The sequence below is a fragment of the Phaenicophaeus curvirostris genome, chromosome 24, assembly GCF_032191515.1.
Source record: "Phaenicophaeus curvirostris isolate KB17595 chromosome 24, BPBGC_Pcur_1.0, whole genome shotgun sequence".
Taxonomy (NCBI): Eukaryota; Metazoa; Chordata; class Aves; order Cuculiformes; family Cuculidae; genus Phaenicophaeus; species Phaenicophaeus curvirostris.
The window spans coordinates 3,130,223-3,152,727 of record NC_091415.1 but is presented as its reverse complement, the minus strand read 5'-3'; the positions used below and the strand labels follow the sequence as shown (position 1 = coordinate 3,152,727).

At 57.0% G+C, this 22,505-nt stretch overlaps 1 protein-coding gene across 4 annotated transcripts in view; it reads left to right on the top strand.

Moving 5' to 3' along the window:
• ATP2B4 (ATPase plasma membrane Ca2+ transporting 4) overlaps window positions 1–22,505 on the top strand; it is a 50,060-nt gene that overhangs the window by 14,532 nt on the left and 13,023 nt on the right. For all 4 annotated transcript variants that reach the window (XM_069876072.1, XM_069876074.1, XM_069876073.1 and 1 more), the window contains exons 2-17: window positions 4,999–5,450; window positions 9,700–9,897; window positions 10,736–10,993; window positions 11,693–11,818; window positions 11,972–12,097; window positions 13,805–13,840; window positions 15,407–15,568; window positions 15,675–15,889; window positions 15,982–16,224; window positions 16,974–17,215; window positions 17,478–17,712; window positions 19,130–19,309; window positions 19,573–19,660; window positions 19,800–19,906; window positions 21,790–21,981; window positions 22,092–22,305. In XM_069876072.1, the coding sequence (XP_069732173.1) occupies window positions 5,255–5,450; window positions 9,700–9,897; window positions 10,736–10,993; window positions 11,693–11,818; window positions 11,972–12,097; window positions 13,805–13,840; window positions 15,407–15,568; window positions 15,675–15,889; window positions 15,982–16,224; window positions 16,974–17,215; window positions 17,478–17,712; window positions 19,130–19,309; window positions 19,573–19,660; window positions 19,800–19,906; window positions 21,790–21,981; window positions 22,092–22,305 (2,818 nt within the window). In that variant the 5' untranslated portion in view covers window positions 4,999–5,254. The remainder of the gene's footprint in view (window positions 1–4,998; window positions 5,451–9,699; window positions 9,898–10,735; window positions 10,994–11,692; window positions 11,819–11,971; window positions 12,098–13,804; window positions 13,841–15,406; window positions 15,569–15,674; window positions 15,890–15,981; window positions 16,225–16,973; window positions 17,216–17,477; window positions 17,713–19,129; window positions 19,310–19,572; window positions 19,661–19,799; window positions 19,907–21,789; window positions 21,982–22,091; window positions 22,306–22,505) is intronic.

Sequence of the window (22,505 nt, the reverse complement as noted above, 5' to 3'; positions counted from 1 at the left end):
TGGATGCCAGCGTTACTTGCGGGGGGAAGAGGGGCAGATCCTGCTCCCGTGCTGGTGCTGGCTTAGGGTGCTGTGAGTGGCGCTCATGCCTGGAGAGGTCTGTCTGGGGTGTTTGGGGCTGGCCTCGTCCCCTCTTGCCTCTTCCACCCTCTCCTGCTCAGGGCACGGCCCTTCTCTGTGACATTGGGTTGGAAGGTGTAGGTCCCTGCCCAGTGACCTTTGCTGCCTGCTCTATCCTGTGGCTTCTTCCTTCTCGCCTGCAAGAAGGCGCTGGGGGAAGCGTTTCCTGGGAAAATCCTTCCTGAGATGCACCCCCTGCCCCTTGGGATCCAGCCTCGGCTCTCCGGACCATGCAGTTTGCCACTGTGAGTCACCATCTCAGCTCCTTCCACTTTTCTCTCTCTCCCGATAGCTCTCCAGGTGCCTTTCCTGGGGTGTCGTGGCCCCCCAGCACAGGAGGGGTTAAGCCATGGGTGTTGCTGGGAGCTGCCATCTGCACATTGCGATTTGGTGAGTGTGCAGGGGAGGGGCCCGATCCTTCTCCCTCTTCACAGGGAGTGAAGGTGGGAGGTGGAGGACTTGAGGAGAGTGGTGTTTGCCACTCAAAAATCCACCCCGCGTTGGTGTTGCCGTGGCTCGGGGACCACTTCTTGCTCCACGTTGCCCTGGGAGCTCCGTTGTGCCTCCGTCGTGGGAGATGGACCTGGCTCAGCCCCAGCAAACCCCTCAGCAGGGATTTGTGCCCTCCCCACGCCTGCCAAGAGCAGAACCTGAGGCTTTCATCTCTATCAAAAGCGAGCATGTTCTGTTGCGCAAAGATCCTGGTGCACAACTCCCTGGCATCTCCCTGCACCTTCCCGGCTGCCAGGGGCAGCCCAGCAGGGTCCCTTCCCCTCCCTGAACACTCTCCATCGGCAGCAGCACTTGATCCGTCTTTCCTGGTGATTTTCTTGGCAAATGGAGCCCATTCCAGCAGCTTTTTGGCTCCCTCTCCCATTAGAGCATCACTCCCGCGTGGGACCACGGCTCCCAGGTGCTGAGCTGTGGTGTGGCCAGCACAGTGGGAAGGAGAGTTGAGAGGTCTACGTAGTCTCTCCTGGGATGCTTCCCAGCGAGCAGGCAGTGGAAGGTGCTTCAGGTCCGTTTTTCTGCTTTAATTGGCTACTTTTGGAGCTCGTGTGCCTGTCTGGAGAGTCGAGGGTCCGTATGGCTGTGCTCTGGGGCTCAGCACAGGAGATGGAAACTCCTTAAACCAGACCAGGATGGGCTGTTTCAAGGTTTTGGGGTTTCCCACCCCATTTGGGATGCTGTTAACATTGAGTTTGACGTGACAACCCCCAGTACCCCATCCCCGAAGAGGAGAGGAGGCAAAGTGCTGTGGATGCTGCTCTGGAGGCTGGAGGATCCCTGAGCGAGGGGCAGCGCGTGGGGCTGGGATGCACCAGCCTCTGTGCCAATCCAGCTTGAGGAAGGCGATAAACTTGGATCTAAATGGCTTGAGGTTTGCTCCGTGGGCTTGATCCTGCCTGGCTGAGCTGCTCTGCCAGCCCAGCAGAGTTTGTGGCAGCAGCTGGTGGTGTTTTTCCTCAGCATGGTGCTTTCTGCCCTGGCTGGTGGATGATGTCCAGGCTGGAGCGAGATGCAGGGGCAGCTGAGCTGAGGTGCAGATTTCCTCTTTCTTCATGGGTCGTGGGGTGATGCTTGTGTCTGCCTGCTGGGCTCCAGTCTGAGTGCGCTGAGCTGAGCAGGGAGGATTCCTGCTCTTCCCTGCTGGCCCAGGCTGGCGTGTGCTGGGCTGCTGGTGCTGGCTGTGCCGCTGGCGATGCAGCGAGACAGCTCGTGGCTTGGTTGAAGGTGTCTTAGGATCATAGAATCGTGGGATGGTTTGAATTGGAAGGTGCTTTAAAGCCCATCCAGTTCCCTGTGATGGGCAGGGACACCTCCCACTGGATCTAGGTGATCAAAACCCCATCCAACCTGGCCTTGAGCACCTTGCCACCGCTTCCCTGGGCAATTAGTCTTGTGTGAGATGTCCAGCTGATTGCTTTTTTTCTAGCCCCTCTCTGAGCAGCTCATTTTACTCTCTCCCAAGCTTTAAAAGCCAGCGGATGCTTTTCTTTGTGCTGCTCTGCTGTGCTGGGCAGGGTAAACTCACGCGGAGGGCTGTTCCAGCCCCGGCACTGGCCTGCAGCCGCTCTCCCCAGCCAGGACGGAGGTGTAATGCAGCCGTTTATTATTCTGGGCAGGTTTGGCTGCAGCACCGCGTTGGCTCCACTGCTCCTCGCCAGCCGCTGCCTCCTTCCTGGTACATGCAGGCTCCTTCCCCTTGCTCCACGTCCCGGACCCCAGGTTGAGAGGATCCGTGTCCTTTCTCACTGCCACCCCCAAACTCCTTGCCTGCAGCCACACTTGTCCTGCTTGGGGACACTGTTTGGAGGGGGACATGGTATCTCTGGTGGCTCAGGGGGTCCCGTGCAGGCTCCCAGTTGGGCTTTCCAACCTGTGTTTTCTTGCCCTGCATCCCAAAGGGACCTTCAGGGAGCACTTCTTGCTCTCTGGTGCCTGGGGGCTCTGGGGGTGAGTTATTTGAGTTAGGGACAGTCCACTGAATGCTGCTGGACTCATTAGTTGCTCATTAGAGCGTTGGCTCTTAGGGAAGCCTGAGCACAGCGCTGTATTTGCCTGGGATGGATCTTTTCCCTGCCTGGCCAGGTCCTGTGCCAGTGGGATGGGACAGAGAGGGATCAGGAGTGCATCTCTGGTGGGGCTGGAGGAGGATGCTCAAAGCAGATGCAGCCCCTGTCGTGGTCCCTCCTTTCTTCCTGACCGATAGAGTCCCCAGGGCTGGCGCTGCTGGAGGGAAGGAGCCTCACAGATGGGTTTGAACTGGTGATGATCGGTGCCCCGGGGGCTCCTTCAGGGGTAATTATGGACTAGGTCACTCTAGTGTTAATTAACTGTCTTTGTCTTAACCTCTGAGCTCTCCTCAGAAGATGTTTGCTGCTATGAAAGAGAGGAAAAATGAGTGCGGTGAGGCGGGGGGAATTATCTCTTTTTTTATTTTTTTTCCTCTTAATCAGCAGGATTCTGCTTAATTGGACCTGTCAGCTCCTACCTCCTGCTGCTGGCAGCTTTCATACCTTTAAATGATAGATGAGCTCAGCTCCCCGAGGAGCTGTGGGGTGACCAGGCTGGGCATGGCCAAGGATGCTGAGGCAGGGATGCTGTGATCTCTGCTTGATGGGGCAGATGATGCTCCATAAGGAGATGCTGGTGCCCTAGCTGGTGATCTCTGCTTGATGGGGCAACAGCAACCTTCTTGTGCCCCCAAGGTGCAAGTTTGGCTGCCCCAGGAGCCACATCCCTGTGTTCCTCATCCCTTTGCTGCCTGCAGCTCGTGGACAAGACCTCCTCGTGCTGGTGGCTGGTGCTCCTGAGGTTCTGTTGGTGCCTGTTGCTTCCTGATAATGCCGAGAGCACCCTGGGCGTTGCTGGCGGGGAGAGGAGCTGCTCGCAGGGATGAGGCCCTGAGTGGGGTGTATAGGGAGGAGTTTGCTTTTTGGGGGTCTTGCTGCACCAGAGGTTGCAAAGCTGGTGTGAACAGGGCTGGAATTGGGGTTGTTTGGACCAGGATGGTGCTGGGATGGCCTTGTGATGGTCTGGTGCCTCTTTGTTGGGTTTGTGAAGGCTGGTACATCCTATGTGCTCCTGGGAAGCAGCTTTTTGCTCTGCCACCTCTGCACCTCCATCTCAGCGCTGATGCTGCCTTAGTGGCCATTCCCCTTTTGTTATAAATGAATATTGTTCTAGGAAAGACTTTATTTTCTCTCCATAAAGAGCCTCCCTTGAAGACTGTTTGCCTCTCTAATGCTGGAGAGGTGTCTGGGAGCATCACTGCTGGCATCTAAGCTTGAGAGCGGAGCCAGAGGGCACCTTCAGTGAGAGAAAGCCCTGTCTCCCTCTGCTCTGCCTGCTCCCTCTGTGTCCCCAGCTGTCCCCAGCATCCATCCGCTCTGCCTGGATGCCAGTGGGGGACCCCAAACCCCCCAGGAAGTGGGGAGCTATGGGGTACTCATGGTCCCTGCCTGGCTCCAGTGCTCGGGTCTTGTTGGTGGGAGCAATTTTGGGGCTTGAAGAGCTGAGACTGAAAGCCCACTCGCTGCCTTCGAGGCGACGGTGCGAGAGCTTGTGAACAGAGTACAGAGGGCTTCCCAAGGCACAGCCTGCGAGGGCATGGTTAATGCAAAAACCTCTTTATTTTAGAGAAACACGTGGGTTTTAGTGGCTTCTCTGTCTCCTGCTGAATCCCTCCGCTCATTACGAGTCCGCTGGGTGCTGTGAGCCCCTTCCCATCAGTGCTGGTTATCTTGGGATGCTTCTGCTTACCTGTTGGCAGTGCATTGCGCTGGTGCTCCCTCCCCAGGTCAACAGCCTGCAGAGGAAGCAGCTGTTTTCCACTGCCGAGATGTATTTTTAAACCAAACTGAATGGGAGCTTTTTTTCTTTCTGAGCTGGGCAGCTGAGGATTGAGTGAAGAACCACCTGGGCGCCCTTCCTGCCCGGCCCCGGAGCTGCTGCCGCCGGTTTTCCCCGCAGCGTGGCCAAGTGCCCATGAAATACCTCAGTCTGTACCAAGCTTGTCTGAGTTCCCTGCAAGGTCAACTTCTGCTCATCTGGGTTTTTTAGGTCAAATCATGCTGACCCCTGGAGCCGGGTGAGCAAGGCGGCACCTCCAAACCGAGCTACTTCTGGTGGGTGCCCACCCTTGGGTACCACTGAGTCCCCTTCCCTGGTTTAAGGGATGGGTGGACGAGGTGCTGAGGGACATGGTTTAGTGTTTGATAGGAATGGTTGGACTTGATGATCCGGTGGGTCTCTTCCAACCTGGTGATTCTGTGATTCTATGATTGCTCCCACTTGCCCGTCCCTCGGGGCGCGTGCGTTTATTAGTAGGCCTCCTCATGCTGATATTTTTGTTTCCCATCTTTGTTTTTGCAGCTCCAGTTGCTGTGGTATCCAGGGAGCCCTCCTCCTTCTGCGGGAGATGCACGCTGGTCGTTGCTAAGGTCGCCTCCGCGGTAACATGCACATCCTGTTTACACCTTTATCCGGAGAAGTTGGGCTTGGATAGAGGCACCCGCTTCGCCCGGGAAGCCCCCAGGGAAGGGGCCGCGCTGAGCTTCCCCCCGTCGGACCCTCGAGGGAGGGCGTTGCAGGAGCCGCGAGCCAGCGTCACCGCCTCCGCATCGGCAAGATGACGAATAACGTGGCTGACCACCACCCCGGGAACTCGGTTGCTGAAGGCAATCATGAGGGGGACTTTGGTTGCTCCATGGTGGAGCTCAGGAACCTGATGGAGCTGAGGAGTGCCGAGGCAGTTGCCCGGCTCAATGACTCTTATGGCGGCGTGCAGAACGTCTGCAAGAGGTTGAAGACGTCGCCGGTTGAAGGTAAGCGGCCGTCCTGGGGTCTGCAAGGTGTGGGATCACCCTCTTGGGTCTGGCTGGTGCTTCTGAGCTAGATCTGGGTGGACGAGGTGCTGTGGGACATTGTTTAGTGTTTAATAGGAATGGTTGGACTCGATGATCCGGTGGGTCTCTTCCAACCTGGTGATTCTATGATCTGTGCAAGGTTCAAGCTAGTGGCTGGAGGATGGTGGCTCAAATAACCGGTGGTTGAGCTCGAAGCACGGTCCCATTGCACTGGGAGTTGGTCGCAAGCCTTGTGGGAGACAGCTCCCTGCAGCTTAATGAAATGACACGTGATAGAACAAGAGGGAATGGCCTCAAGTTGCGCCAGGGCAGGTTCAGATTGGACATTAGGAAATATTTCTTCACCAAAAGGGTTCTCAGGCACTGGCAGAGGCTGCGCAGGGAGGTGGTGGAGTCCCCATCCCTGGAGGGGTTTAAAAGATGGGTGGATGAAGCACTCAGAGATATGATTTAGTAGTGGACAGGTACGGTTGGACTTGATGATCTCAGAGGTCTTTTCCAACCTAGTGATTCTATGATCGTTTAAGGTAGAGATGGATGACACAGAAAAGGATGAGCATCTCTCCTGCAGATTGCCCCGAGGTGTAGCCTGGAGCGCTGCATCCCCCGAGAGGATGGAAGGGATGCAGGATGTGGGTGGGGATGAGGTGCTGACAGGGCACTGCTGGGGGTGGGAAGTTGCACGCAGGGCTCCTCCTGCTCCCTAGGGCTTCTTGAGCACCTCTGGAAGCTTAAAACCTGGTGGTTGGGTGCTTCTGAGCATCACAGGTTTAAGTGGTGGCAGTAGTGCTTGCCTGCAGGTGCCAGGTCACTTCAGGGAGGCTTTGGTGGAAGGATGTCACCTCCTGCCATGGTCTGGGTTGGCTTTTTGGGGACCCACCTTGTTGGTGAGCAGAGACGAGCACTGGGGCTGATGGCATGGGGTGACTGTGGGTACCTTTGCATGGTGACGCATCCCATCCTTGGCATTAGAAAGGGAACAGAGGGGAGAAACCACTTGCTCACAGCACCCAGATTTTACAGCACGAGCAGGACGCAGCCCTGTGGTGGCTTTGTGGGATGGGGGATATGGATGTGCCTCGGCTCCAAAAACTTGCGGGTTATTATTAGTGCTGTAAGCTTGGGGATTAGCGCGTTTCCCAGCTGTGAGTGGGAGCGGGAAGGGGAGACAATATCGGGATGTCATTAGAGAAGGGGGGGAGTCCCGGTGGAAATACCAAGGCCAGGTCGCAAAACAATGTGTTTGACCCTGCCAAAATGGGAATGCGCTTCTTTGGGGGTGGGAAGAGAGAGGAGGGGGGGATAGAACCAAAAAGGCTCTGCCTTGGCCTGATAGCTCTTGTTCTTTGATCCCATACGCTGCTTTCAGGCAGTGGTGCGTCTTGTGCCCCCGGTGCATCCCTGCTTCACCCTCTCGCTCTGGAGATGAGCTTTGCTGCCTGTTCCAAACCCTGTCTGGTTGAGCCCAGAAAGCAAAGAAAGGTTATTTCCTACAACTGGGATTTTTAGGAGGAATGAAAGCCCAAGGCAGCCTGTGGCAGCTCCATCCCATCCCGTTCAAGCTGGGCTTTTGGCTCCTGTAGTGCCAAGACTGGTTCTCCGTGAGCGCTACCCTGGCAGGTTGGGAAGCTGCAATGGGAGCATCTCCCCTGCCTCAGTGTATCCACAGGTGAAACCTGGAAAATGGGAAACCGAGTCCCTAGGCAGCTGCTTGCCCCTGAGAGCACAGGGCAGGACAGGCAAGCTCAGACTGCGTTTGCAGCTGGGATATCCCAGCCGGGGTTTAGTGAAAGGTATTCAGTCTGGGGAGTGCTGGCGGTGTCTTGGTATGTGTAGTGTGGGGCTGTTTCCCTCTGGGAGAGCTGCGTTTGGCTCAGACTTCCCCCTGAGCCTGCCTTTGCCTGCAAACCCCTCCTGAGCTGGCACAGCCCTGCAAAATCCTGGGAGCTTCGAGATGGGGCATCACTGGGTGCGCATCCCAGCTCTGGATTGCAGTGAGCAGCCCTGTGCCGATGTCTGTACCCGACCCCGTGCTCATTATCCTTCTGCTCGTTATGCACAGCTCTGGCAGGGATCGTGGGGCTCTATGTTCTTTCTGGGTGTCACCAGAGGAGCATCAGTGAGGAAGGGGTCTGCAGGGACCTGCTGCTCTGCCTCTTGCCCTAGGAGGTGTCGGTGGACCCCAACCCCGTAGATGCTCCTCCTAAAGGGTGATGGGGTGGCTCGCCACTGGGTGCTGGTTTTCCTCCTCTTCCATCCATCTCTCCGAGCTGGGTTGGGAACGGGAGCGAGAGGCGGTGGTGGCAGCAAAACACAGGCAGCTTCGGTGAGTCACGGATTTCAGCGTCTCCCTTCCCGGTGTCCCCTGGGTGACGAGCGTTGGCCAACGCCGCCCTGACTCACCCGCTGGCATTAGCGGCTCCTGAGGCTGTTGCCACCTCCTTTCTGAGCCAGGGCGAGGAACACGCTCCCGAGGCTCCTTGCCTTGAAGGCTTTGCTACCCAGAAGCATCTTTCCCAAGCTGCAGTGCCTCCTCTCTAATGGGGGACCGGTGTCTGCCCAGGGTTTTGTTCCCTTGCTGTCACTTGTGGCATCCATCCAAAATTCCTCATCGGTGCCTCCAGGCTCCAGCTAGGAGGAATTTTGCTGGGAGCCTGTGGTCACGGTGTGCGCCTGGGGTACCTGCCCACGGCTTCTGCTCTTCGCAACCTTTCTTTGCACGGTGATGCATCCCATTCTTGGCATTAAAAGGGGAACAGAGGGGAGAAACCACTTGCTCCTAGCACCCAAGGGTTTACAGCACGGGCAGGTGGCCGCACAGAAAAATCGAAAGCGCCTCGAGAGTTGGGGGACCAGCTCTGGGATCATGCCTGTGGGTGTGGGACGTGGGTTTTTGGAAAAAGCCACGTGTGCAACCTCTCCTGCCCTGTGGCAGCATCCCATGTCCTCGCGCAGGAGCGCGTGTGTCTGTGTGCCCGGCACGCCTGCCTGCGGCGCACGCCGTGCCTCCTCCGCGGCCCAGGCGCCGGCGTGAGTCAACCTGTGGCTCTTAGCCATATTTTCCATTCGTCCTGCCAAGGATGTTGGGCGGGAATCGGGGCTGGGAGATCCCAGGATCCTGCTGCCTCGTCACGGCTGGGTGGGGATGGCTGGGCAGCTCTGCCAGCGCGTCCCCTCCCTGCAGCCGCAGGGTGTAGCCGCAGCGGAAAGGGGGGGTGCTTGGGAGGGAATGGGGTTCATCCCGCTGCTTGGGATGACATGGAGCTGGTGGGGAGGTGGCCCCGAGTGGGAGGGCTTGGTTTCCCTGGCAAGACGACTCTGCCAGGCTGCTCCAGGCACCGGGATGTGAGCAGGGGCAGGCGTTACAGCCGCCTGCCCGGTGCATCTCGGGAGCTGGCAGGAGCCCTATGGGCCATCTTAAGGTGGAGAGCAGGGGGTGCTCAGCGCCGGGCTGGATTAAGGTGGTGCTGGGCAGGGGAAGCTGCTTTCCCCTTGGAACCCACCAGCGTTATTGCAGGGATGGCCGGGGAGGCAGTGGGGCTAATTGCCATATCCCATTGCTGGCCCTGAGAAAGCTGCTGTGCTCTTAGTCCTCTGCTGCAGGGCTTCAGGCTCCCCTCTTCTGCTCCCCTATTTCTAGGGTTGCTCTGTGCGCACAGAGGGAGCAGCAGATCAGCTCATGGCTGTCCTGCTCCTCCTCTCTCTCCCAGCACCCCTTTTCCACCAGGTCCCAGTGGGAGCTGTTCTGGCCACGCTGCCCCATCCCTGGTATCCGTGGGGCTCGGCCAAGCTCGGAGACGCTCCTGCTGCGCCGTGTCGCTTTCCGCGGCGGCTGCTCCTCCGAGCTGGCAGGAGAAGAGGGATCAGGTGGCTCCGACAGCTCTGAGCGCCGCTCGCAGTGCCAGATTTATGGCTAATTTGATGCAGCATGTAAACAAGCCGGCCAGTGCCAACTGGCACTAACTGGCACTCGGGTGCTTCACGAGGCTGCGGCTCCAGGGAAAGGTGGCTCCGTGTGCTCGTCCTGGCCACTGCGCGCTCTCCTGCAGCATCCTGGCTGGATGTTCCCTGCCCTGAGGGCGAAGGACCAAAGCCCTGACTTGGGTCCCTCTGTACCAGCATGGAGTTACCCCCTATGAAGGTTCCACCAGCACTGAAGGGAGACAGTGGTTGGGTTTATCTTCATCTCCATCTTTCCCATTTCCAGGTCTGTCCGGGAACCCAACCGACCTGGAGAAGAGGCGGCAGGTCTTCGGCCAGAACTTCATTCCTCCCAAAAAGGCCAAGACGTTCCTGCAGTTAGTGTGGGAGGCACTTCAGGACGTCACGCTGATCATCTTGGAAATCGCAGCCATAATCTCCTTGGGCCTGTCCTTCTACCACCCTCCGGGCGGTGACAATGAATGTGAGTCGCTGAGGTCCCCGCAGCGTGGTGGGATGCTTGGTGGGGGACCCACGTGAGCCATCGTGTCTGATGATGTGGGAGCAAGGCTTTGGGACAGATGTTGTCTCTAAGATCACTCCATGGGTCCCTGCACTCTGGTGCAGATGAAGCAAAGAGCTACTTCTGCTCTTGCTTTAGGTGGTGTCTTCTCCCCATCCTAAGGTTCCTTGGTGTGGTCCAACCCATGTCCAGGGACCTGCCTGCACTGACGTGTCTGGGTGCAGCTGGCTCAGAGCTGCTCCTCAAAACGATGCTCAAAAGTGAAGGGGTCTGTCTGGTCCAGTGGCTTCCCAAGTCCCATGGGGCTTCTCTTTTGGTTTGAGCATGGACGGACAAGGCTATCTGTCCCCTGGTTCCTCCCCCTGGCCAAGGAGTGCTCTTCCCAGCCATGCACCCCATGTGTGGCTGAGCGATGGCATCGTGTCTCCTCCCTGGCCCCGCATCTCTGTATCGTTGGAGGAGTCGAGCAGAAGCAGGGATCCGGAGATGCAGTGACTCACTCAAGGGTCACACAGTGAAAGGAGGGCTGGGTGCTGCAACTGGAAATAGAAACCAGTTGTCTCAGCCTCCATCCAACTCTCTCAGCCCAGTCTCTGCCAAAAATGAAAAGTTTAGAAGAGAGAAAAAATCCTCAATGCCACCAGGGTCAAAGAAAACCCTCTCTTGAGAGCAGGGGAAGCCCTTGGACCAGCTCAGGGAGGAGGAGGGAGGAGTAACTGTCTTCCAGGCTCCACTCTGTGTGTTCTTCAGGGAAAGTGAGTGTCTCGTTGTGCAAATGAGTTTTCTCCTCCAACCACAGTGTGCGGCCAGTCGACGGGTGGTGTGGAGGACGAGGGCGAGTCGCAGGCTGGCTGGATCGAGGGGGCAGCTATCTTGTTTTCGGTGATCATCGTGGTGCTGGTGACCGCCTTCAACGACTGGAGCAAGGAGAAACAATTCCGGGGCCTCCAGAGCCGCATCGAGCAGGAGCAGAAGTTCACGGTCATCCGCAAGGGGCAGGTCATTCAGATCCCGGTGGCTGAGATCGTGGTGGGAGACATCGCGCAGATCAAGTACGGTGAGTGAAGGTGGTAGTGGCTGGGGTCTGTCCCTCCATCTCAGGAGCCTGGGGGTTCTTCCTCTCTGCTTTGCTTTTGCTTTGAGGGCAAGTTTTCCTCCAGTTAACTCTTATTTCACAGCGTGCTGGGGTTGGGAACGATGGGAGATGCTTCTGTGCAGGTGATGGAGCTCTTGGGTTTCTTTAATGATCTGCTGGTCTTAAAAAAGATACGTTTTCACAACCACGTCCTTGTTGGTGAACATCTCCCTTAGCAAGGAGATGTAGGCATTGCTCCAAAGTGGATCCTGCTCCGTTTTTATTAGGGATATGCTCATTGCATACGACTCCCATCAGGAAGGAGGTTGGTCCCAACACAGTGTTGATGTTCACAAAGGGCTTTTTTCTACCCTAGTGGGTTGGTGATGGGATCGTGTAACGGTTTGGATGCATCAGGAGGCTTTGGGAAGGACATGGTGTTGATTCAGTAAAACCACAAGGGAGGCACTGTCTGAGCAAAAGAGTGTTTTTGTACATCAGTGAAGATTTTGGAGCTGTTTGATATTATTTTTAATACCTATCTGCTGCTTCTCCTCCCTCCAGATTTGGTCTAAGGTTGAATTTTGCGTCCTCTGGCTTGACACATGAAGCCTCCTCCCAGGACGGGGCAGGCAGGGATGAGCTGCAGCTGCCCTGATCCCTTCTTTGCTCCTCTCCTAGGTGATCTCTTGCCAGCAGACGGAATCCTGATCCAGGGCAATGACCTGAAAATAGATGAGAGCTCCCTGACCGGGGAGTCAGACCAAGTCAAGAAATCGCTGGATAAAGACCCCATGCTGCTGTCGGGTGAGGATCCTGAGCGGCTCTCGTGGGGCAGGGCTGGGCTGAGTTCGTGCCGTGATGCCGTGGCTGCTCCCGGTCCCTGTGTCCTGGTGCTGGGGAGGAGATGGCGAGTTCGTGTCTGTGTCCTGTCTCACCGTGACCTTCCTGCTGTGCCAGGTACCCATGTGATGGAGGGCTCCGGCAGGATGGTGGTGACTGCCGTGGGTATCAACTCCCAGACGGGAATCATCTTCACTCTCTTGGGTGCGGGGGGAGAAGATGAGGAAAAGAAGGTGAAGAAAGGTAAGGAGATCCGCTCAACCTCCTTTTTCCCCTCCGTTTGCCTTTCTCCCTTTCCTGGGAAGCATCCACCGGTGCACGACAAGCTATGCCCACATCCGTGGGACGCAGTTAGTGCCACCCTAGCAGGTACGGTGAGCTCTGAAGGGGGGAAACCCTTCGCCTGCAGCGTGGGGATCGTGCTGGCTGAGGAAAGCCCCCCCTGTGCGCCCAGATCTCCGCTTGCCAGCTCTTTCAGGCACGGCTCCATCTCTCTGTTCTCCAGCCAGCTGCAGCCTGGAGCTGCAGGGTACAGGGGGGTCGCGGCTCAGAGGGAAACGCGGCCGATAGCGATGCCCCGCGGTGCCACGGCACGGTGCTCATTACCCACCCGTGGTGGGAAGGTGAGTCCTGGATGTCTGCCCATCCAGCACCCTGAGGACTTTGTTGAAGATCTTTGCTGACGTGCCCTGAGCATCCTGGGAAAGGAGGCAAAGTGCAGAGGATGGCAAGAGAGAAAGGAGGGGCTCTGCGTTGGGAGTGGAGGCTGAGGTGTTGCCAGTCGTGCTGGGACTTGAATACTCTGAAATACATCTCGCTAATTATTTCCCCTGCTTCATACTAGCTCCGACAACAGCTTTAAAGCCAGCATTGGTGCAAACCAGCCTTGGGAAGCTTCTGCTCTCCCCTGTATCCCCGCGCCCCTGTTCAGCAGGTCTGAGCTCACTGGGAGCAGCCACGAGGTGTGAGGAGCTGGCAGGAGGGAGCTGCTGGCTGGCATCGCTGGCTCTGCCTGCATCCCTGTGCCAGGGAGCCCTTCCTGGAAGGCGATGCCAGGCTTGCTGGGTCTCTCCTGGCAGCCGTTTCGGCTCAGGACTGATTGTGTGCTGGGTTTCTCCAGCTCTGCTTGCTCAGGGCAGGCATCTGGTTGGCATCGTTGGGGTTTGGTGGCTGTGGAGCTCTTGGGGTTTAGGTGCCAGCTTGGAGGTGGGAGTATGGGGTGAGATGTGGGAACGGTGCTGCTGTTGGAGCTGAGCAGCAGCTCATCAGGTGCCCAAGCGCAGTGCTCAGTGTTTTCCCAGCCTTCAAGCTCTGGCACTCAGCCCCACAGCAAGCCCAGCTCTGTCCCTTTTACCTAGCAGCCTGTGATTTGGGGGCAGAGTGGGGCAAGGGGCTTCAGCAGCTCATCCCCCTTTTCACTCGAGGCTTGGTTAGACTGCAGCAGCTTTGTGCTTCCCGTGTTGTGGAGGCACTTTGGGGTCACCCATATGCAGATCTTGCCCCCCCACAGCCCTGGGGGGGCAGAACCCCCCTCGATAGGCACAGAGCTACCCACAGAGGGTCTGCGGATCCGCTCGCACCCAACAGCAGCGGGAGGGCAGGGAGCACCAGCGCTCAGCACGTGCTGTATGTGGAAGTCAAGCTCTGCTGAGTGGTTTCATGTTCCTGAAGGTCTGAGACACCATCAAAGCATTGAGAGGGGTTGTAGCAGGTGGGGAAACCTTGGGAATGGGGCATCTGGGGGAGTTGGGGAGCTCTGGACCCTCCCTGGTGCCCCGAGCAGCAGACCAAGGCACGCGTGGTGTCCGGAGGGTGCTGAGCCCTGCACACAGACACTACCGGAGCAGTGCCCAGCCCCTTGGAGCAGGGCTGGTCCTGGGCTGTCCCACCAGCCGGACGGTGAACGTGGGTCCGTGTGCTCAGCCCTCCACCCTTTCTCTCTTTGAACAGGTAAAAAAACCGGAGCCCCCGAAAATCGCAACAAAGGTAACCAGCCTCTCCATCCTTTGAACCAGCACCACACTAACTACTGAGCATTCCTCCTTCCTTCCTTCTCCTCATCAGTCTGTGCTCTTTACTGCTCCGGCGGGACTCTCGCCTCGTTGTCCTGGGAGAGGGTGCAACGGTCCCACGGCCGATGGCCCCCAGCACGGCATCGCGGTGCCCTCCGGCACCCTACAACGGGGCTGAGCGTAGCTGGGATGGGGCTGGCCAGCTTCCCCCGTGGCCACGTTGCCCCTGTGTGAGGCAAAGCCTTTGTGCAGGGAGGACAGGGCTCTTCTAGCAGCCAGGACCACTGGCAAAGCATCCCTCCTTGGGTGAACCTCATCCATGTTGACATAGACCACAGCTTTGTGGCTCTGAAGCCCTTATGCCCATCAGAAGCATTTGAGCACAGTTTGGGGAGAGATGTGGGTCTCCTCCTGCTGTTTCTGGGATGAGATGTCCCCCAGGGCCTGGCCAACGTGATGGTTGCACCCTCTCCTTCCATGGCCTCGACTCCGTGAGCGTCTCTTCGCCAGTGTTTCTCACACTGTTCTTTGCAGGCTGTGGAGGAAGCCCATTTCTGCACCTCTCTCTCCACCTCTCTTTCTCTCTCCTCTCAGCAGTTTGACTTTCCCTCCTTCCCGTCAGTGTCCGGGTGCTTGTTTTGTCCATGTTGGATCTGTTGTAACCGTGGAGGTGTCCGATGTGGAGCAGCTGTGAGCTCCAGGGTGTCTAGAGACATTGAGTGGCAGCAGCAAGTAGGGGGCAAGTCCTGGGGTGGCCGTGGGTAGCTATGGGGCCACTACTGCTCCTCCAACCTTGATGGCTGAGGAGAAGCCTCTCGGGGAGGTTCCTACCCTCCTCCCATCCCTCTCCAAACCTTCCAGCTGACCTGGGTTTCCCCAGTGCAGCCCTTCAGCTGGACTAGATCAGTTATAGCAGCTGAAAGCCTGGCTGTCTCGGGTCCTAAAAGCACGATGGAAGGCTCAGGGCTGGGGTTCAAGGAACTGGCTCGCTCCTCTTCAATCTTCATCTGAACTTCTAACCGTCCCCCTCCATCTCACCCCCTCAGCTGCTCCCCTGGCAAGTGATTCCTGCTGAGCCGCAGGATTGGCACTGGGAGGGAGTGGGGATGCTCCTCAGCGGACTGGGGGAACCAGAACCTCTCTGGGGTCAGCCCTAAGTGTTCCCCATCTCTCCAGGGTGTAAAGCTGCCTATGGGGAAGGGTAGAAAAGACCTGCCTCCACCCCAAAGCCTGGCCAAGAGGGTTTCTTGCAGCGCTGCCTTAGAGGTGTGACTGGTGCAGGGATCGCATCGCCAGTGTCAGCTCTCAGGATCCTTTATCCACGGGGCCAGGGGTAGATGACAGAGAAATCTGTAGAGAGAGGTGGCAGGGTCCCAGGACGTGAGGTTTCCATGAGCTCGGATGCGTGTGTCATCGGGAATGGTTCTTGTTCTGGGTTTTCTCTCTCTCTCCCACCACCATCTTTCTCAGTGGTGTCCTACAGGTTTTCCTGGTGTCTCTCCTATTCACACGTGGTGTCTTGTTTTGCCCTGGGCTGTAGCTAAAACTCAGGATGGTGTGGCCTTAGAGATCCAACCCCTGAAGAGCCAGGAAGGGGTGGAAAACGAGGAGAAGGAGAAGAAGAAGGTGAAGGTGCCCAAGAAGGAGAAGTCTGTACTGCAAGGGAAGCTCACGCGCCTGGCGGTCCAGATCGGGAAGGCAGGTGAGTGGCAGTGGCCCCTCAGAGCTCTCGCTGGACGTGGCGTGGAGAGAAGGGGTTGTCCCCTTCCCCTGTGTCCCCTCATCTCCTGCTCCGTCTCTTCCCTCAGGGTTGATCATGTCAGCCATCACGGTCATCATCTTGGTGCTGTACTTTGTGATTGACACCTTTGGGGTGCAGAGACGGCCCTGGCTGGCAGAGTGCACCCCTATTTACATCCAGTACTTTGTCAAGTTCTTCATCATTGGTGTCACCGTCTTGGTGGTGGCCGTGCCCGAAGGGCTCCCGCTGGCTGTCACCATCTCCTTGGCCTATTCTGTGAAGGTGAGACTACGATTCAACGAGGCTGCTGGGGGTGTGATGGGGAAATTCAGGATTTTTGGCTCTGACCTTCCTTCTCTTGGTGCCCCTTGCAGAAAATGATGAAGGACAACAACCTCGTGAGACACTTGGACGCGTGCGAGACCATGGGCAATGCCACTGCCATCTGCTCGGACAAGACGGGCACGCTCACCATGAACCGCATGACCGTGGTGCAGGCCTACGTCGGGGACACTCACTATCGCCAGATCCCCGACCCTGAAGCCATCCTGCCCAAGGTCCTGGACCTCATAGTCAATGGTGTCGCCATCAACTCAGCCTACACGTCCAAGATCCTGGTGAGCTGGCAAAGCACAGCCTCGCATCCTCTGACCTTCCCACCATCCCTGCAGCTCCCATCCTACCCTACTGAGGTTTGGCATTGCTTTTCAAAGAATCATAGAATCACCAGGTTGGAAGAGACTCACCGGATCATTGAGTCCAACCATTCCCATCAATCACTAACCCATGTCCCTCAGCACCTCGTCCACCCGTCCCTTAAACCCCTCCAGGGAAGGGGACTCAACCCCCTCCCTGGGCAGCCTCTGCCAGGGACCAATGACCCTTTCCATGAATAACTTTTTCCTGATGTTCAGCCTGAACCTCCCCTGGCAGAGCTTGAGGCCATTCCCTCTCGTCCTGTCCCCTGTCCCTTGGGAGAAGAGCCCAGCTCCCTCCTCTCCACAACCTCCTTTCAGGGAGTTGGAGAGAGCAATGAGGTCTCCCCTCAGCCTCCTCTTCTCCAGGCTAAACACCCCCAGCTCTCTCAGCCGTTCCTCATCAGGCCTGTTCTCCAGCCCCCTCACCAGCTTCGTTGCTCTTCTCTGGACTCGCTCCAGAGCCTCAACATCCTTCTTGTGGTGAGGGGCCCAGAACTGAACACAGGATTTGAGGTTTGGTCTCCTCAGTGCTGAGTCCAGAGGGAGAAGAACCTCCCTGGCCCTGCTGGCCACGCCGTTTCTGATCCAAGCCAAGATGCCATTGGCCTTCTTGGCCACCTGGGCCCCTGCTGGCTCATGTTCATTTCCTTTCCCTTCTTCCCCTCCAGCCACCCGAGAAGGAAGGAGGGCTACCTCGGCAAGTGGGGAACAAAACCGAGTGCGCCCTGCTGGGTTTTGTGCTGGACCTGAAGCAGGATTACCAAGCCGTGCGGAACGAGGTGCCGGAGGAGAAGCTCTACAAGGTCTACACCTTCAACTCGGTGCGCAAGTCCATGAGCACCGTGCTGAAGAACGGCAACGGCGGCTTCCGCATGTACAGCAAGGGAGCCTCCGAGATCATCCTCCGCAAGTAACTGTCCTCTCTCGCTATTTCAGTCCTCTCAGTCCCATGGGCTTTAGGTTCTTGATGCCTTGTGGAGCTTTTCTGGGGGGCTGCAGGGTGGCAAGTGCCCAGCTGCCCTGACTGGGAGGTGACTGTTGGGAAATCCTGCTGCATTTAACTCTTTTTAGGTGGCTTTGGTAAAGCTGTAGGGAGCTGTGGGTGATGGGGAGCAGGTTGCTAAGCTGGCAGCACCTCATCTACCTCACTCTCCAACCCGTTTCTGCATTAGGTGCACCAGGATCCTGGATAAGAACGGTGACCCCCGGGTGTTCAAGGTGAAGGATCGGGATGAGATGGTGAAGAAGGTGATCGAGCCCATGGCCTGCCACGGGCTGCGGACCATCTGCCTGGCTTTCCGGGACTTCCCTGCTGATCCCGAGCCGGACTGGGACAGTGAGAATGAGATCCTGTCTGACCTGACCTGCATCGCTGTGGTTGGGATAGAGGACCCTGTGCGGCCAGAGGTAACGAACCAGGCTCTGCCCTGGCTGTCCTCCCCCTCCCTGCCCTGTTCCTGGGCCAGGAGCCCCTTTCCCTGCTGCTCAGGGCCATCACAGAATCACCAGGTTGGAAGAGACCCATTGGATCATGGAGTCCAACCATTCCCATCAATCACTAAACCATGTCCTTCAGCGCCTTGTCCACCCATCCCTTAAACCCCTCCAGGGAAGGTGACTCAACCCCCTCCCTGGGCAGCCTCTGACAGTGCCCAATCACCCTTTCCATGAAAAATTTTTTCCTAATGTTCAGCCTAAACATCCCCTGGTGGAGCTTGAGGCCATTCCCTCTTGTCCTGTCCCTCTCACCATGAACCCCTTATGAATTCACAAGCAGCTTCGATGCTTGGTCTTGATGGTCATAGAGGTCTTTTCCAGCCTTAATGATTCTCTGCATCCCTCCCTGAGGTGCCCCATGCTACCAACTCCCCGCTGCTGGCCTTTCTCTCTCATACCTGGACAAAATGACCTGGTGGCACAGGGTCTTTCCACCCAAACTTTCCTCTCGGCTGCTACCAGGGGTCTGTGCACAAACCAGACCAGTTGAAAGGTGCATGGAGACACCATGTAGGGGTGACCGAGGGTGTTGGAGAGGGACAGGGCTGATCTAGCTGGTTGCCCTCGCAGCTCGCCACCCCCCTCTGCTGTGGGGGCGCTGGGCCAGCAGCTGGGCTAATGCAATAAGCCCTCCGATACCTGGTTCTTGATTACATTTTGGAGCTCATCCCTGTGCTCCTGCCTTGCTTGCATCTTTCCTGATTAGATGTTCAAGTATCTGGGTTTGGGAATTGCATTACGGATGCTCTGTCTGCACCAGCTCTGGAGGCCCTTGATTCAATTTGCTAATTTCTCACTAATATCCTCTTCCCCAACTGCTCCGTAATAGATTAAACCCATTAGTGCAGTAACGCGCTGCCGGAGCGGAGCGGGGCCAGGGGTGGACAAAATGCCCCTGTTGTGATGGATCACGAGGCTGTGACTTGGCACCCGGCACCGTGGCGAGGAGGCACTGAGGTTGCTTCCCCTTGGAGCACGAGCTGAAAGGTCTCATGCTCTCGGTGCCGGACGAGCCACTCCAGACACACCCAAGAGTCTGCAGCATGGGAGCATTTGGCTACAAGAGCGAGCAGGCATCTTCTCTGCTCCCTGGTTGCTTCCCCCTGCGCCCCAGGGAGAAACTGAGCGGCTTCTGTGGGTAGTTTTCCATTCATCATCTCATCCCTGGTTTCAACACCAGGGATGAGGTGGGCTGCTGGGTCCTCACCCCGCCGTGGCCCTCTCCAGAGCCCCAGGAGGATGGGAGAGGAACCACCCGGTTCCTGGGGGAACCAGTGCTGACCCAGGACGTCCATCTGCTCCTCCTGACTCCGTCCTCGTCCCCCAGGTGCCAGATGCCATCCTGAAGTGCCAGCGTGCAGGGATCACCGTTCGGATGGTGACGGGGGACAACATCAACACCGCTCGTGCCATTGCCACCAAGTGTGGCATCCTGCTGCCAGGGGAGGACTTCTTGTGCCTGGAGGGGAAGGAGTTCAACCGGCTTATCCGCAATGAGAAAGGAGAGGTAGGAGAGCAGCCCTGGGTCCTGCTCTGCAGCAGGGCTGGGAGGCTTTTCCAACAGCCGTAACAGCGTAAAGCGCTGAATCCCACTGGGTTTTCCTCCTCTCCTTGGATAAATCCAGCTTGTTCCTCAGCTTGCTGTGATCTTCAGCACAGTGGGTGCTTGGAGGTGAAGGCACTGTTGTGTCCCAGTTGGGGTTTGCTCTCCGGTGGGGCAGAAACTTTCTAGGAGAGTCTCTTCCCTTTCTCACATCCCTTGTCCTGCAGGTTGAACAGGAGCAGCTGGATAAGATATGGCCCAAGCTGCGTGTGCTGGCCCGCTCCTCCCCGACAGATAAGCACACGCTGGTGAAAGGTGAGTGAGAAGCTCCCCCAGCTGCTGCCTCTCACCAAAGCGTCTCATCCTGCTCTGCCCGGGTGCTTTTCCAGCATAATCACTGCTGGGAGCCTCTCCTTGGGGTTGGTTTTCTCTGAACCACTTGTCTCTGTTTCAGGAATTATTGACAGCACCGTTGGTGACCAGAGGCAGGTGGTGGCTGTGACTGGAGATGGGACCAACGATGGGCCAGCTTTGAAGAAAGCCGACGTTGGGTTTGCCATGGTACGGACAGGGGGTTGGTTTTCCCTGGGGTGAGAAACTAATGGCAAGCTTGGTTATTCTCAACACTGAAGTTATTTCTGGACCAGTGGAGTCCAGAGGAGGCCACGGAGATGATCCAAGGGCTGGAGAACCTCCCGTATAAGGACAGGCTGAGAGTTTGGGTTGTTCAGCCTGGAGAAGAGAAGGCTCTGGGGAAACCTTAAAGCAGCTTCCAGTGCTGAAAGGGGCTCCAGGAAAGCTGGGGAGGGGCTCTTGATCAGGGAGTGAAGGGAAAGGATGGGGGGAATGGTTTTCAGCTGAAAGAGGGGAGAAGGAGATGAGATCTTGGGAAGAAATGTTTTCCTGTGAGGGTGGGAAGGACCTGGAACAGGTTGCCCAGAGCAGGGGTGGCTGCCCCATCCCTGGAGGGGTTCAAGGCCAGGTTGGATGGGGCTTGGAGCCCCTGATCCAGTGGGAGGTGTCCCTGCCCAGGGCAGGGGTGGGACTGGATGGCTTTGAGGTCCCTTCTGACTCAAACCATTCTCTGATTCTTTGAGAGCTCAGCTTAGGGCTGGGCTCCTCTGTCCCACCTGAAGGGGCTGCGTCAAGCTGAAGGTGACGTGGTCACCTTGCAGATCGCCCAGGGCAGGGACCTGAGCTGTGTGGTCCAGGGGATCTGTGGGCACCCAGTAAATCAGTGTGACTTGGTTTATCCCTGAAGTTCTTCACCCAGGCTCATAACTGGCAGCCCAGGCTCTGAGTGTGGTGCTGACACTGGCTGGGGGGAATTTGTTTATGGTGAAGAACTCTGATCTCCTAGTTTGCTGCTTTTCTTTGCCCTGTCCGAAAGAAGCAAGGAAATAAACCTGTCTGTTTTAATGGGTTTCCTGTGAATTGTTTGAGTTTGGGTGTGTGAGCAGGAGCCAGCAGCTGCAAGCCCACATATGGAGTTTTGAGGAGAAATGTTTTGTGCATAGGGGGTTTTATGAAGGTGTTAAACATCCAAGTGTAGTTCTGGAGCCTTTAGGACAAGCAGCAGAAGGTAGCCTGTCTTCTTTTGAGGACTGTACAGCAGAGCAACTTGCTTCCATGTCCAGGATGGGACCCTGACCAGGCACTGGGTTTTCCTGGGGGCTTCGGCACTGGGATGCGCTGCCCTTGGGTCTGCAGAGAGCAGGGATCAAACGGCACGTGGGGCTCCTTCTCCTTCTCTGTCCTGCTTGCTCCAAAGCCCTTTAACAGGGGGTTCCAAACTGAGAAGGGACTTGTGAATCTCAAGAGAGCTTCTGGATGAAAGCACAAGGGAACTGGCTTGTTAGAGGCATCGCTTGGGTGCATTTAATGACCGCAAAGCGAGCGCCTCTGTGTGCTGGCGGCGAGAAATGCAGCGAGCCCAGCTCCTGCGGTGCAAACTGTGTCCTTCTCAGATGCTGCAGGTGACTTTTGGGAGGCTGTGAGCAGCCCTGCTTGCTCAGATGGGGCAGAAGGCACCAGGAAGGTGCTGGGGCTTTGGGCATCGCAACCCTCTCTTGCAGCAGAGATGCGCAGCCTGGGATGCCGGTGATCTCTGGCATAAGGAAGAAGCCACACTTAGAAGCTGTTTTCCAACTTTGCTGCTCTGTGATCCGTGTCGAGGGGGCTGAAAAGCTGTGCTGACTCGGAGCCCTCTGGCTCTGGAGCTGAGCTGCTGTCTGGTTTTGAAGGCTTTGGAGCTTCTGCTCTCTCAGGTGCTTTGGTGCAGCCGCAGCAGGACTTGCTGTCAAATGCAGGACTGGCACGGCGGCTCCGCTGGCTCCAGCGGATTTTTCTCTTGGGGCTCTTTCTGGGAAGAAGCAGAACTGAGCAGACGATGAGCATGGAGCTTGCTCCGTGACTCACCTCATCACTTTCTCCTGGTCCTCAAGGGCATCGCAGGCACGGATGTGGCAAAGGAGGCTTCGGACATCATCCTGACGGATGATAATTTCACCAGCATCGTCAAGGCGGTGATGTGGGGACGCAACGTCTACGACAGCATCTCCAAGTTCTTGCAGTTCCAGCTGACCGTTAACATTGTGGCCGTCATCGTGGCCTTCACGGGCGCCTGCATCACGCAGGTATGAGGCTGCTGGGCTCGGCAGGATGAGAGCAGAGGCTCCTGCAAAATGGGGAGCGGAGAGAAAGGTGGTTTTGGTGGCGTGACTTGTTCTCCCTCCTTTCTCTGCAGGACTCTCCCTTGAAAGCTGTCCAGATGCTGTGGGTGAACCTGATCATGGACACCTTTGCCTCCTTAGCCCTGGCCACAGAGCCCCCATCCGAGTCCCTGCTGTTGCGCAAGCCGTACGGCCGCAACAAGCCACTCATCTCCCGCACCATGATGAAGAACATCCTGGGACACGCGGTATACCAGCTCACTATCATTTTCACACTGCTTTTTGCAGGTGAGCTGTGAGGCTCCTGTGAGCTCCTTTCTTCACCAGTGTTGGGGGATCCTTGTTCTCGGCTGTCACTTGGTGACCTCACGTTGACGAGGACAAAGCTTATTAAATAATGGATGGGAAGCAGAAGAGTGTTAAGGGAGAGGAATCGCGTTGAGGGTATGGATCTGCTCAAGACCTTGCTGGGTGCAGAGACAATTGAG